We start from the raw sequence: 14,509 nt of genomic DNA on the forward strand, positions 1-14,509 counted from the left end.
CCTGCCTGTCCGTCTGCTTCTATGGTGTCATCTGTGATGAATGGCATTCCTCTTTGTTTTACTGCCCTCTACTGGTCTGGTGGTGTAGTGCATTTACTTACTCCTCCATACGTCACTGGCCTGATTTACACAATCTACCCGGGACTTCAGCCCGCGGTCGAAACGCAGACAACAATGGGGGACCAGGAACCTTTTAGTTCAGGGTAAAGTAGTTCTGGGGGCTAAAAGATCCCGGAACTCTTGGTCGAAATTCCAACCATTCACTGATTACAAGAAAGTTAATTTCTGGAATAATTAAAGCCGACGCTAACTCCTGCATTATCTCGGACGGCCAGCAGGGGGCGACTTGCTAAAAGAAGTCAGGTTGTATAGACTTGTCTAATGAGGTTGTGGTGTTATTTCCTGTCTCTAGATTTTTATATTTAGCTAACTGTGTTTGACAAGTTGCTATCTAAGTCATCTGTTAGTTAGGTAGGTAAGAGGCAAAGCAATCAGCATCCTATAGTGGTTGACAAGGCTAACAGATCTGCAAATGATCTTCATAAGGATGCAAATTCAGGAATGATGCACGTTCATAAACACATGCAGAAGTCCTAAACAAGTGCAACAGCAGAAACAAGCTGCAACTAGTGTGGCTCTGTCTCTCAGTTAGCTGTGGAGCTAAGTTCTTGAGTCATTAATTGCTAACCGCTGACAAAACTTAAGTACTGAAAAGTTGGCCGTCACTTCTAGAGTTTAAACTCTTACAGCCAACAAACTTCACAAAGTATCTGACAGATGGATGAAACAAGATGATTTGAGGCCTGCCCCCTACAGAGAGTCAGAGTAATGACGTGTGGTTTTGAACGGCTTTCAGAAAGAAGTTGAACTGTGAAATTACGGCTCCTTTGTTCCTCATTAGTGGAACAAAACCACGATGATGATGACAGAGAGATGCCAAACTTGAGGCGCTAACACATTTGATTACAGACCAAACGCGGCATCAGGTTGGATACGCCCACCTCTAATCATCTGTCCATGTTTAGAACAAATTAATGAAAAGTTGAAAACAAAAGAATGTCCCATGCTGTTTTTTTTATATATTAAAATAGTTCCCTGAATGCATCACAGAGAAAACATACCAGTTGGATGATAGCCTCCTCCTTAGCGGTGCAGCTCCTCCAGCTGACTCTGGATCAGGTTTCTGACGAGGGAAAACTTGGCATTCCTGATTCCTTGTGTTTGAGGTGGTGGACCCAGCTGTGCGGACCCCTCACACACACACACATATGCACACACACATGAACACACACAGTATAGTGCTGTTAGGTGGGGTTGGATGAGCTCATACTCTGGGCTGTTCCTCCACCACAGAAGAAGAGGATGAAATAAATCCAGCCTCCTCGGTTCTGTCGTGCCTCGGGGATGTTTTGCTCGGCTCTGATGTCTCTGCTGGTCTCTGCAGACGTTTTTAAGGCGGTGATAGATTTTTTAGAGAGGGGTCCTCTCAGTCTAATGTATTCTGACTTTTTTACCGCCTCTGATTTATTCTTAAGCTGGATAAGTCATACTTACAGAGGTCATCAGTGCAAATCCAGAATTAACTCCAGTGTGATGTTGAATATTCATGATGCTGCTGTTTCAAAGATGCTCTCTTTTTCCAGCCTGATCAATTCAGCTGCATTGCTTAATTTGCTCTGTGTGAGCTGCAGGCTCTTCATTTAAATGTATAATCTAAAATGCATCGGCGGAATAATGAGTCTTCTTATACGGGGAAGGAATATATGTTCTAGTGTGGCTCAGCTTCAGCTGGAGGGGGAACGATATCGAAGAATTAAAGGATCAGTGATCTGAATCAACATATTTTATTATTAAGCTGAAGTGCTGTCCATACAGGGTGTTTAAGTTTCACTCATCCTGGTTTTATGCTACATTATAAACAGCTTTGTGTTAAAGAATTGTCCTGGTTTAAACTCTTAGCAGTAAGATGTAGCTGCTACATTAAGTGTAAAAGAAGGGGAAACTTTAGAAATGTCAAAACATTCCAAAAAAATGAATTAAATGTTTCATGCATGGATACTTGAACTCTTCAGACTGAGGAGCAGGATATTTTTTTAATTATTTAAAGCTCCTGTGAGGAACTTCAGGGTTGTGCATTTTTGGCGCCCCCTCTGGCCATTTGTGGTACTTCATGTTTCTTTGCTGATCTTGTCCTGCACATATAGACTGTTTCCGAAACCACCTGCTACATACTAGCTACGAATGTAGTATGCAGTAAACTGTAAATAGCATACTGAGTTTGAAGGTAGTCTGACTGTTCTGTTGGATCTGGTCTGCAGGATGCTGGGTCAGGCGTCGCTGGATTTATGGTTTCGGAAGGCGGAAATAAAGAAAACTGCTTCCTTAGCATCACTTATGATTGAAAAAGGAAGAAGCCTAATGTTAGCGCTGTGCATTGTGGGGAAAAGGACGTGAGGGAGACTGGTCCGCTGCATACTGAGACATTTCCAGAATCAGTTTGACATCTGGTAGTTTTTTCAAACTGCAGATTTTACTCTTGTTCACATACTACATACTGAATGTTGGCCAAATCCTACATACTACTAGTATAGTAGGAGGTTTTGAAAACAGCCATAATATATAAGACGTGCTTTCTCACTAAAAAACTCCTACTGCTCTTAAATGTATCAATCATTGTGAGTACTTGCTCTGGAAAGTGTAAACAAAGGCTGTTTGGCAGCGTTTACAGGCATCATGTATAATAATCTAGAAAGACTCAATCTTGTCGCCCAAGGTTTTGTTTGCTTTGTCAGGTCATGAAGAGGCATCTGCATTAATTTTAGTCTGTTTCATAACCATCAAAAAACTCCCTATAGTAGCTTTAAAATGCACCAAATGAATCAAACCCATGTTAAATGATAAATATGATCAACCACAGACAGATAATAAACAGATGAGTTGATGTAATTGTGACTTATCAAGCAAATATTCCCGGAGATGATCTGAAGGTGAACGTTAACCCTGCCTTCAAAGTGAGCAGGAACAAAACAACATTCCTGTGGCTGTGTTGGGATGTTATCATGTTTTTCTGCAGTAGATCACCGGATTAGACTGAATTGAAAGGAATCTAACTGAGTTGAATTGAATTAGAAAGCCTTTGTTGGATACAATTAAATCAAGATTGCTTCTCTTGGTTGGTGCATAGAAGTTCTGAAGTCCTGAAATAACACTCATGTTGTGTCTAAGCTGTGGCTCCGGTTAACGGCTACTATCATAAAGCTCTACTACCTGGATGTAAACAAGCACGGCGTGGTTTGTCAGTATGTTGATCTAGTTAATGGAGATAAAGCTGTATGTATTGTGTATGGTTAAACTGATGTATAACCACTCCACCAGAGACATGAGGAACCAGCACAGGCAGCTGAAGGCTGGTGGTGCTAACTCTGATAACCTTAGGCACACTCATCTGTGCTTGTTTACATCCGGTTACCATTATAGTAATAGCCGTTAATCGGTTGCTTTGTTTAGCCTTCCTTTGAGCAGCTTCATCTGAGACAATTAGGAGGCGACTGATATTGGTATTTCAGGGCCGATACTGATCAGATTATGAGTTTGTGAGGTGGATAACCGTTATATGGAACCAATACAAGCATTTACAGGAAAACTCAGAACGCCTTTATCAAATGCTCTAGTCCAGGGGTTCCCAATATGTGGATCGGGACCCCCTGGGGGATTGCAATACCCTAATGGGGGGTATCAAAATGTCTTCCAGGATGTTCTTTTTAATTTTTCAAGTAATCCAAAATGGCATATTTTACCCATTACTGTAAAAATCAGAAATATTAGTTAAATTTGAAATGAAGCTTCCAAATGAAAATGTTGAGTTAGTTTTTTGCCTTTTTTGTTGCTAATTTTGTGGCTAATTTTCTTCAGACCAGCTAAATGAAGTATGGAGCATCATCTAATCAGTTGGAGGGACAGTTGGGGTCACGAGTCTTGGGCACCAATATTTTGGGGGTCGCAGGCTGAAAAGATTGGGAACCCCTGCTCTAGCCAAATGATGTCTCGCCAATCAGACCGTGTTGGGGGGGACATTTGGTGAGACAGAGTGGTTAAATTCATGGATAATTCCTAATAATAAGTCAATAAAACAATCCCCTTATTATGATATCAACTTTTATTTACCTGTGCTTCATTCCAGATACACATTAACTCAAAAAAGTCAAAGAAAAATCACACAGTAAATCAGTAATTCTACTTTAAATGAAGGAAAGTGACTGAACATGGAAGAGCAGTCTTATATATAGCCTGTATATAAATATAATTTAATTCCCTGCACTCTACTCATTGCGCTGCTCGATTAAACAAAGAGAAGAAGAGATTTGTGTTTTAAAGCGATAGAGGAAATCTGTGCATGTAACTTAAACCAAACAAAGCCTGCAGACACGCACACTGCAGGGAGTTAAAGGAGGGATGATGTGAATCAAAGGTTACAGAGCAGAGGAGAGAAATACATCCCTGCCCCCTCCCCTCCATCCAGGGGCGTGACCAGAACCTTTTGACCGGGTGGCCCAACTGAGGCTCTCATATAGGCAGGGGTGGCTTACAAATAAATAACATTTACCCTTTCTGTCTTCTGTGGCATAAATCTTCTAAGCTTAATTCTTTGTTGTTTTTTGTATAACTATTTTCTTTCTTTTTTATAATCCTTAAAATTTAGGTGTCTGTTTTTTGTATTCAATGCTGCTCATACGTGCCTTAAATTGCCCGCCGGGGACAAATAAAGTTTTTTTTAATTGAATTCAGGACTTACAAAAGATGTTTTTTCAAAGTCACATTTGAAGGCACTAATAAAGAAGCCTTTAACTCATCCCCAAATTATAAATTTTAATAGAAACCCCACCTCTGACAAGGTAAACATAGTTTAGGATTTTGGGGGTGGCCCCTGGGGTGGCCAATTGGATTTCAAGGGGTGCCATTGCCACCCTTGGCCACCCCTCTGGACACGCCACTGCCTCCATCTGCACCTGAACCAGGACCTCAGCTAGATGCAGATTGGACACCCTCTTTCTCCTCCTCTGTGTGTGTGTGTGTGTGTGTTTGTGTGTGTGTGTGTGTGTGTGTGTGTGTGTGTGTGTGTGTTTGAGTGTGTGTGTGTGTGTGTGTGTGTGTGTGTTCAAGACCTTGAAGGGTTTTCTCACTTATCTTTCTGGAAGTTGTTTGGAAACATGAAAACTGAAACCACTGTGTATCTTTTGGCTTTTTTAAGGTGTGTGTTATGTGTGTGTGTGTGTGTGTGTGTGTGTGTGTGTGTGTGTGTGTGTTTGTATATGAAGGGATGATATGACTCGGCGGCGCTAGGACCGTGGCTCTGCCAGTGCGCCGCAAATCCCAGCAGAGAGAGAGAGAGAGAGAGAGAGAGAGAGAGAGAGAGAGGCTGTCGGTCTGCGCCTCGGCTCAACCCATCACCGGCGGGGGAGGCTGCACCTTCTGCCGAGCACGGACCTGAACCAGCCGGGCTCTCCATATGGGCTCACCATGCGCAGGATTCGGGCCAACGCCATCGCGATTCTGACTGTCGCGTGGATCCTGGGGACCTTTTATTACCTGTGGCAGGACAACAAGCCTCAGACGTCGCCTTCGTCGTCGGCGGCGCAGACCCGCGGCAGGGGCCATGGGCAGAAGGGGGTCTCCGGCCGGCTGGAGATCCACCGGGACGACAGGACCATCCCTCTGATAGTGAGTGAGGAGGGGGGATGAAGGGGGGAGGATGAAGGGAGGAAAAAAGGGGTTGGAAGGAGATGGGCGCTGCGCACGGTGCTGTCGCTGGAGGCGCCGAGCTGCAGGAGAGTGTGTGCTGCATGTTGATGTGTGTGAAACCTGGGGTGATGATGATGAGGAGGATGGTGGTGGTGGTGGAGGAGGAGGAGGAGGTGATGCACAGCTGGGGTGGCACAAGCAGGAATATGGTGCTCTCTCTAACACCCATCATCTCTCCATCCATCCTTCACCTCCTCCTTCCATGCAGCCTGATCATTATTCCTGTGGCTGAGTGTGTGTGTGATCAGCAGTCTGTGCCTCTCTCGGTGTGCTCCCATGCCTCTCCGTGCCTTCCTCGAGCCTCCAGAACCTCGAGGACACGTAAGAGGCTTTCCATAAGTCCCGTGCGTCGTGCGCAAACCGCCTCGTAAACCACATCATGCTGTGAGACCTGTCTGCGGCTGCACATGTGAAGGGGAGAGAACCGGGTCTAGAGACCTCCTTGTTGAGTCTCTCCTGCTCCTGTGTGTCATTAACAGGCCTGTTCCAGTCAGACAGGTCTGCTCTCTGCCTGTTGTTGCCTGCACGCGCCAGGGTGGAGTAGTGAGAGTAACCTCTGCTGAATGCTGTGGTTGGCTGGCTGTAGGTGTGGTGGTGGTCGGGCTTGGTTTGCAGTATCATCCTCAGTGTTGATGTGTGTGTACGTGTGTGTGTGTGTGTAGTGGAGCTGTGGTCGGGTCCGTGCCAGAGCAGATTAGGAGGTCTGGTTTTCTGATGCATCAAGTGCAAAGAGAGGCAGACCTGTAGCTCTCAGCCCTGCAGGCATACACTGATTTAATTCATTCATAAAGGCAGTGTGCACGTTTCTGGATCCAGTTTATCATACATGATGATATCTGAGGGTTTGCATGATTTCTGAGGCTTATAAAGATGTCCTCTTCAGCTATGGAGACATGACAGTTTTACATGTTTTGCACTAAAATGATCTTTACAACAGAATAACCTCAAATCAGAGCCTTGGTGTGACTACAACTGCAACAAACACTTATTTCCATTATTAATAAATCTGCAAACACAGTCTTAAAGAATGAAATCACAGTTGAATCCATGCTGCTGAAAAAAGCCTGTTACAATGTCTCTGTGTTCAACGTGTGTGTGCATCTGAATCTCAAATACTGTATTGATTTTCAGAGAGGAATTAGGTCACATTACAGCTGCTCCAATTCTGAAATAGAAATGTACAGAATAAACACATAGGAGGAAATCCTAAGGTATAGAAAACATAAAAGTAGGTTAAAATATGTGCATGTTATACTTCATTAGGCTCACACTACTCGCCTGTGTGACCTCTCAGTGTGTCTTTATGTTGCTTTATTCAACCTAGGGTGCAAAATCTTAATATTTATTATGAATTTATTATATTAAATGGAAGATAAGGTATCAAAGCATCACCTTTAGGATGCTGGAGTTAGATTACGTTTGTGGATTTGTCCTGAAATATAAGTTAAATGAAAACCTGATTAAAAGTCAAAAGGTAATTTAAGGTGATTTTGACTTAATGATTGGTCCGCCAACATCCCCAAAGATCTTTAATGTTGTGATCCCCGTCCAGCTGAACAGTGTATTGATCTGGAAAAAGTAGCTCCAGCATGAGCAGACAACTACAACAGGGGAACTTTTCCATCTAATGTTACCTTGCTAGGCAATTTGGACAAAATGCCAACCTAGCAAAACAACTGCATTGACTAGTTAGCTAATCATCCAGCTATGTGTTCTCCACCTCAGATAGCAGCAGAAGCAGAATACATGAAGGCAGTGTTAGATTCAGGTAACAGGCTAACCTCCATCTGGAATACTGGAAACTGAAAATTCTGTTATCTCTGACTTGAGGTATGCTGAAGTATTTATGGCCACAGGAGGTGTAATATTTAAGATACAGAAGTCATCTAGAGCTCTAATTGAAGCTTACAAAGTTGGGCAGTTTTTTAAATACAAATGAGGCCGTGACGTTGAACATATAATGCTCAAAAGTGACCATTTCGTATGAGATTTCATCCAACAGATGCTGTTTTTATAGTCTTGTTGTGTATTTTGTGGATGCTATTTTAAAATCTAAAATCAGCAAGCACCTGATTCTTATTTTGCTACCTTCCCCTGTGTGTTAGGATACTCTATGCCAAATTTCATACTTGGAGATCAAAGAATGCAATTTTAACACCTTGTTTTCTAGATTTACATATCATGCCAGGAGCATTTTTTAAAAAAAAAGGGGGTTTTCGTCCGTCAAGACCAAACGGCCTTGAGTGGAGAGTGTTCATTATCATCCTGAGATGAACCAATATAGGCTAACTAGATATACTAGTGAAAAGAAGGTAGCAAAAACATCCTGAGGTCTGGGCCTGGCTCCCGGGCTGTAAGTTGTGTCTTAAGTTAGGGTGCAAAAGTTTACGCTAAGGCATCCATCCATCCATCCATCCATCCATTATCTTGACTGCTTATCCCGTTAGGGGTCACGGGGGGCTGGAGCCTATCCCAGCTGGCTTCGGGCGGAAGGCAGGGTACACCCTGGACAGGTCGCCAACCTATCACAGGGCTAACACAGAGAGACAGACAACCATTCACGCACACGCTCACACCTACGGGCAATTTAGAGTGACCAATTAGAGAGAGAGAACATGCAAACTCCACACAGAAAGGCACCCGCCCGGCCTGGGATTCAAACCAGGAACCTTCTAGCTGTGAGGCACCAGTGCTACCCACTGCACCACCGTGCAGCCTGCTAAGGCATACAATAAAACATATTAGTTTACAGCTTTTTTTTCCTGCAAAATATTTATTTTGCTTTAATTTCATTGTTTTGGTATCGAACAGGAATTAAGCGATGTTAAATAAAGTCAGGGCCACCAGCATAAAACATTTCTGAAACTTAAGTGGAAGCTTCAATGAGAGTCAGAAACAGATGTCATTCAAGCTGAACTGTTTACTGTTCATATTTGCTTGTTTACAAAACAGGAAACAGTGATGTGTTACTTTTGATCTTCAAAATAAAAGCACTTCCAGTCAACATTGGAAATATAACTTAAATCATTAAAGGCACTATGAGGAGTTTTTAACTGGCTGAGAAACAGACTGAAACTGATCCTGATGCCTCTTTCTCACCCTCAAAAGCAAACAAGACCATCCACAACAACACCGATACCTTCTCTGTTGACATTTTTAATGCCTGAAACTGTTCTGAGGGGGTCGGTGTCAGAACAGATGATTGACATCTCGCTCTAGAAACACCCTTTTTTTAAGCTGTTTTCATGGCAAATAATCACATTGGGTGATAAATATAAATGTTAAAAGACAACAGGATGAGGTTATTGTCTGAAGACACTAATTTTGCATTTACAGGACAAGAGATAAGAGGTATCACTTTGTCCACAAGGGGGCGCCAGAATCGATACAAACCAGAAGTTCCTCACAGCAGCTTTAACAAATGTGCAGGATTTTCACATGACATGTTGTAAACAATGTTCAGGGTTTTCTTCATTAAACAAAGTAACAGGTCAACAGTATTTGTTACCTCAATTAACAAACAATTCACAACAGCTAATAGCTAATCATGTAAAACACCATGGTAAAACTTTCTTGTAACATTAAAGCTCCTGTGTGGATTTTGGCGCCCCCTGTGGACAAAGTGATACATCTCATCTCTTTGCTGCATTTGTCCTTTTAAGTAATGTCAGAGCCACCAGAGTAACACTTTTCTAAAACTCGTTGGCTCATGTAGTTATTTTATTAGGCCAGTCTTGTGCTATAAATGTTACTTTTTTGTAGCTAGTTGTGTCAAACAAACTATGAAACTGTCCCGTAACATTAAAGCTCCTGTGTGGATTTTGGCGTCCCCTGTGGACAAAGCGAAACGTCTTATCTATTTACCGGATTTTTCCTTTTTATGTCTAAGTCGTCTTTTCTAAAATAAAACATCCCACTGCTTTAACAGTCGCTCAGTGGGAGTATGTGCTGTGGAAAATGTCTGACGCCTACCCCCCACAGCGGCTCCATGCTGTAAAAATTACAACATAGGAATAGTGAGTCTTACTGATGGTCTTGTTTGCTTTTGTGGGTCATAAAGAGGCATCACTGCTGATTTCAGTCAGTTTCCACAACCAGCTAAAAACTCCTTACTGTGGCTTTAAGTTTTTCTGGATTTCATCACTTATTGACTGCAGTTTAACCCTTCCCCTCCCTTCACTGAGTTATTTAGTTCCCTTTCACAATCCTTACTCCCAAATGTTTCATCCTGAGACTAATACTGGATGTAAGAAATGTGCAATTTGAGCCCAAACTCTCCAACTCTGCTGCAGCCAGTCTTAAACTAAGCTGACAGACAAACACTTAGATATATAATTGAACTTTCAGGAGGCTGTTGAGATAACACAGCACTCTGCAGCGCCTTTTGCAATTTACTCGACTAATAAAACGGTCCCAGCTGTGGTTGAGGATGTGTGCCAACATGTCAGGATGTTCCACTCCTGCAGCAGTGGCGGCGGCGGCGGCAGCAGAAGCTTAAATGTTGTTCACAAGATTTAATAATTGAGTGGTAAATGCCAAAGTGTGGGGCTGGTGTGGCAGCGCTGCTCCCGGGCCTGCTTAAGCATGTAGAGAAAGGAGAGAGGAGGAAACTGTGGTCTGCATCAATGTGTGAACTCGGGCCAGGAATGTGGCTCGGATCAGAGGATGCAGGAACACTGTGAGGAGCGGAGAGGTAAAGAAAGAGGGAGAGAGAGATTTGGTTCACGCAGCAGACTGTGGGTGACCTGCAGACTTCTAATCAGATCGCTCTTTGAACTGTAAACTCTGATTGGACAGTCTCCAGGTCTGATCTTTGATTTGCTCACAGAGGTCGTTGACCTTTGTCACCAAACTGAGATCTCTGAGCTGCAGTTTGTTCTGGAAACGTGAACCTGCAGCTCGGCTCAGCTCGGCTCACAGAGCAGAGAGAACATTCAACAAGAGACGGAAGAAAGGACTCTTTCTCTTTCCTTTACTCTCTCTTTATTTACTTCTTTCTCTCCCTCCTCTATTTCGCTCAGACCTTTTCTTCTGACTTCTTTGACTTTCTTTCCTTTCCATTTTCTTCAATTCTCACTTTCCTTTCTCTCACTCCGTCTCTTATCCTTTCCTTAATTCTCTCTTTACTCTTTCATTCTTTGCTTTTTTCTTTCTCTCTTTCTTTCTTGCTTTTATGTCCTTTTGTCCTGCCTTCCTCTCTTTCTTCCAACCTCTCACTCCCTTGCCATCTTCCATCCTTTCCTTCCTCTTTTCTTCTTCTTTCTTCCTTTCTTTCTACCTTTTCATCTTTCTTCTTTTCAATCTTTCATCCTTCCTTCCTTCCTTTCCCTTCTTTCTACTACCCACTTTGTACCTTTCCTCCTTTCTTCCTATCATTTCTTTCCTTTCTTTCTAACTTATTTCCTTTTTTTTACCTTTCTATCTTTCTCTCACTCCCTAGCCTTTTTTCTACGTGCCATTCTTCTTTCCTCTCTCCATTCTTCCTCCCTTCTTTTCCCCTTCTTTTTTTCTACCTGCGTTCTACATCTCCTCCTTTTCTGCCTTTCCTTTTTCCATTCTTCTTCCTTCTCACTCCCTTACCTTCTTCCTTCTTTCCTCCATTCCTTCCCCCTTCATCCTTCCTTCATTTCTTTCTGTCTTTCTACTTACCTCTCCATCTTTCTTCAATCCCATCTTTCATCCTTTCCTTATTCCTTCCTTCTTTTCCCTTCTTTCTCTCACTACCCGCTTTCTACCTTTCCTCCTTTCTACCCTTCATTATTTCCTTCATTTCCCTTTTCTGCCTTCCTTTTTTTCCTCCCTGCTTACTTTCTTTCCTTCTTCTTTTCATCCATTCTCGCCTCCTTTCTGTCTCCATACTCTCCTTCTATTTCTTCCAGCCTTTCTGTCTTTAATCTTGTCTATGACTCTCTTTATCTTGTCCCTCTGTCTCTCTTCATAAATCCCTCGATCTCTTTTTCCCCCTTTGTCCATTTTTCTGAACTTTTCTTTCCAATCATCCTTTCTTTTCCTCCTTTTCTTCCTTCAGTTTGGTCATGCTTACATTTTTCTCTCACGTTTTGTCTCTCCCTTTTTAATTCCCTTCATCTCCTCCCTGATGTGTCGTCTTCTCTCTCTCCTTTCTGTCTCTGTTCATCAGCAGCATTAATGACATCATCAGTGAAATCTGTTGCTCCTTTCTCTCCTCGTTTTGAGTGTTTCTAATTTCCCATCCCGTTTCTCTCACCCTGCAGTCACATCACTATAATCAGACTCTCTCTCTCTCTCTCTCTCTCTCTCTCTCTCTCTCTCTCTCTCTCTCTCTCTCTCACATCTGCTGTCACCACTCTAAACATCCACAGCGGCCATCTTGTAACCGTCTGACCACTTGATCCAGTTTGTCAGATCGTCTTCATCTCTCCTGTGTTGTTGTGTTTTTTAATCCCGGACGGACACAGATTAGTGTAAATTACCGTCCTCAGATTAGGCGCTGACGGTCTGAGTGCTCAGACTTATTCTGACTAACCCGGCAACTATTTCATTATTTGTCATGTGACGACATAAACACTGAGAGAACTGGGTTAATGTGCCGTTAACAATCGCATGTGAGGGAGGATTAGCTACTTTTTCCAGCCTCCACCCATCTGGTTACTTTACTGGTTTGTCCTTTATGATCTGATTTAAGCTCCTTTCTTTTTATAACCATTAATGAATATCTTTATTTCACACGAGACTCATGTAGCTGCAGCTGGAAACTGTTAACGAAGTGTTCAGATCATAGACTGTATGATAAATGGACTTAGTATCTGTGACGTCACCCGTCTGTTTCTGAAGTTTTGAAGCCAGTCGTTGGCGGAGGCCATATTGGAAATGCTGAACTCAACATAACTGCTGTCTAGCGAGTGTGACGTAAAGAGGCGGGCTTTGAGCCTCCTCGCCAACAGCTACAGTGTTCCCGCCTGTCAATCAAGTCAGCTGTGCCTCTCATAATGGAAAACTCATAATCTTAATATCTTTCAAATTGCAGTGTTATAAAATAATTCGCCCCCCGTACAGTGTGTGCCGATCAAGAAATGAGCTATCCAGACTACACTCCTTTTTTGTACCAGGCTGTAAACATGTTTATTTCTGCTGTAAAGATCCGCTTTTTTGTATGGGTGTGTATGTGGTTTCCTGTACTTCCAGAGCCAGCCTCAAGTGGACACTCAAGGAACTGCAGTTTTTTTAAAATATTGTATTTATAGATTTTTAGTGTATAGACAAATAACACAAGTACAGAAAGAACAACAGAGGTGGGCAAACAAAAACAAGTACACATACACACACACACACACACACCTACATAACAGGATACATCATTATGCATTTCTAATGAAGTATAGGTACATCACATAAGCCAACACTTATACATATATAGCGACTTTAGGTCATTCTCAATAGGTAAGACAGAAATGGTTGCCACATCTTGTCAAAGGCTGCAGAGTTGAGAGAAACATTGTGTCGTCGGATCCTTTGCATGTGTAATAATTTCTGCTAGCCAGGTTTTAAATAAGGGACATCCTCATTTTTCCAACAAGTACAAATATTTCTTTTTGCAATAACCACACCATATTGTACTGTTCTCCGATGTGAGTGGGTAATAGTGGAAAGATGTCGAGTGCCACCTAAGATCAGAAAACACTTGAAAATATCAGACCAGAACTGGTTTGATTTGGAACAGAGACAGAAAAGATGACCCACAGTGACCCTCAGCCGACTTACATTTTACGGCAAGTTGGTGAGACAGAGGGATAAAAAGAGTGTAGTTTGGTGCAAGAGTAATGTAGCTTGTGTAGAACTTTAAACTGAATAAGTTGGTGTGTGGAATTTATAGAGCAGTTGTGAATATCATTGAGATGGAACTGCCGTTTTTAGTACTTCTGCATTGGCTTCAATTCTGCAGAGGTTGGCGCTTGGTTCAGATATTCTGAGATTCATCAGTTTTAATGTATTGATGCAAACAAGTAAAAGTCTTTGATTTAGGCAGGAGAAGTTAGTTTTACCCCTTTCAACAACAAGATAAGACATGAATTGAACAGGAGTTTGTAATTATTGATGGATTGTAAGGTCAGTGGTTTATCATGTCACCAAATAGTCAAAATTGGCCTCGGTCGGGGCGCTGGTGGCCTAGCGGTCTAAGCGCCCTACATACAGAGGCTACAGTCCTTGTCGCAGGGGTCACCAGTTCGATTCCCGGCCTCAACCATTTCCTGCATGTCTTCCCCCACTCTCTACTCCCCACATTTCCTGTCTCTCTTCAGCTGTCCTATCAAATAAAGGCAAAAATGCTAAAATAAATAAAAATAAAATAAAACTGGTCTCAGTCAGAGCCCCCTTAACTTCAAAATATGAAGCTTCAGGTACCCCCTGCATGATTTGTGGCACATGCATTTCCAAATGACGAGGTCAATGTAGTGAAAGAGGGAAATAACTTCACATCATAACTTCATGCCAACACAGAACTAACGCCAAGGACAGAAAGTGTCTTAACTGTGCGTTTCAATGTCTGAGTTTGAGCCATGTCTGATCTGTTTATATGGACCACACAGGCTTTAAGGCTCATACTGCCGGTCTAAATGTTTTGGTTTCACTTTTAAGAACAGTTGTGTTGTCCCTCCTCTCATACAGGCTATAACTGCATGATATAATCTGAGGCTTCGTGCCACTGAAGAGCTTCTTTACTTGAAGACAT

The 14,509-nt window shown here is 42.5% G+C and overlaps 1 protein-coding gene across 1 annotated transcript in view; it reads left to right on the top strand.

The window, feature by feature from the left end:
- The first annotated feature begins 5,319 nt into the window (after positions 1 to 5,319).
- The window catches only part of galnt16 (UDP-N-acetyl-alpha-D-galactosamine:polypeptide N-acetylgalactosaminyltransferase 16), a 69,821-nt gene continuing 60,631 nt past the window's right edge, over positions 5,320 to 14,509 (top strand). The window contains exon 1 of the mRNA XM_034674342.1: positions 5,320 to 5,718. Within this exon, the coding sequence (XP_034530233.1) occupies positions 5,518 to 5,718 (201 nt within the window). The 5' untranslated portion in view covers positions 5,320 to 5,517. The remainder of the gene's footprint in view (positions 5,719 to 14,509) is intronic.

This window comes from Notolabrus celidotus, chromosome 22, assembly GCF_009762535.1.
Source record: "Notolabrus celidotus isolate fNotCel1 chromosome 22, fNotCel1.pri, whole genome shotgun sequence".
NCBI lineage: Eukaryota > Metazoa > Chordata > Actinopteri > Labriformes > Labridae > Notolabrus > Notolabrus celidotus.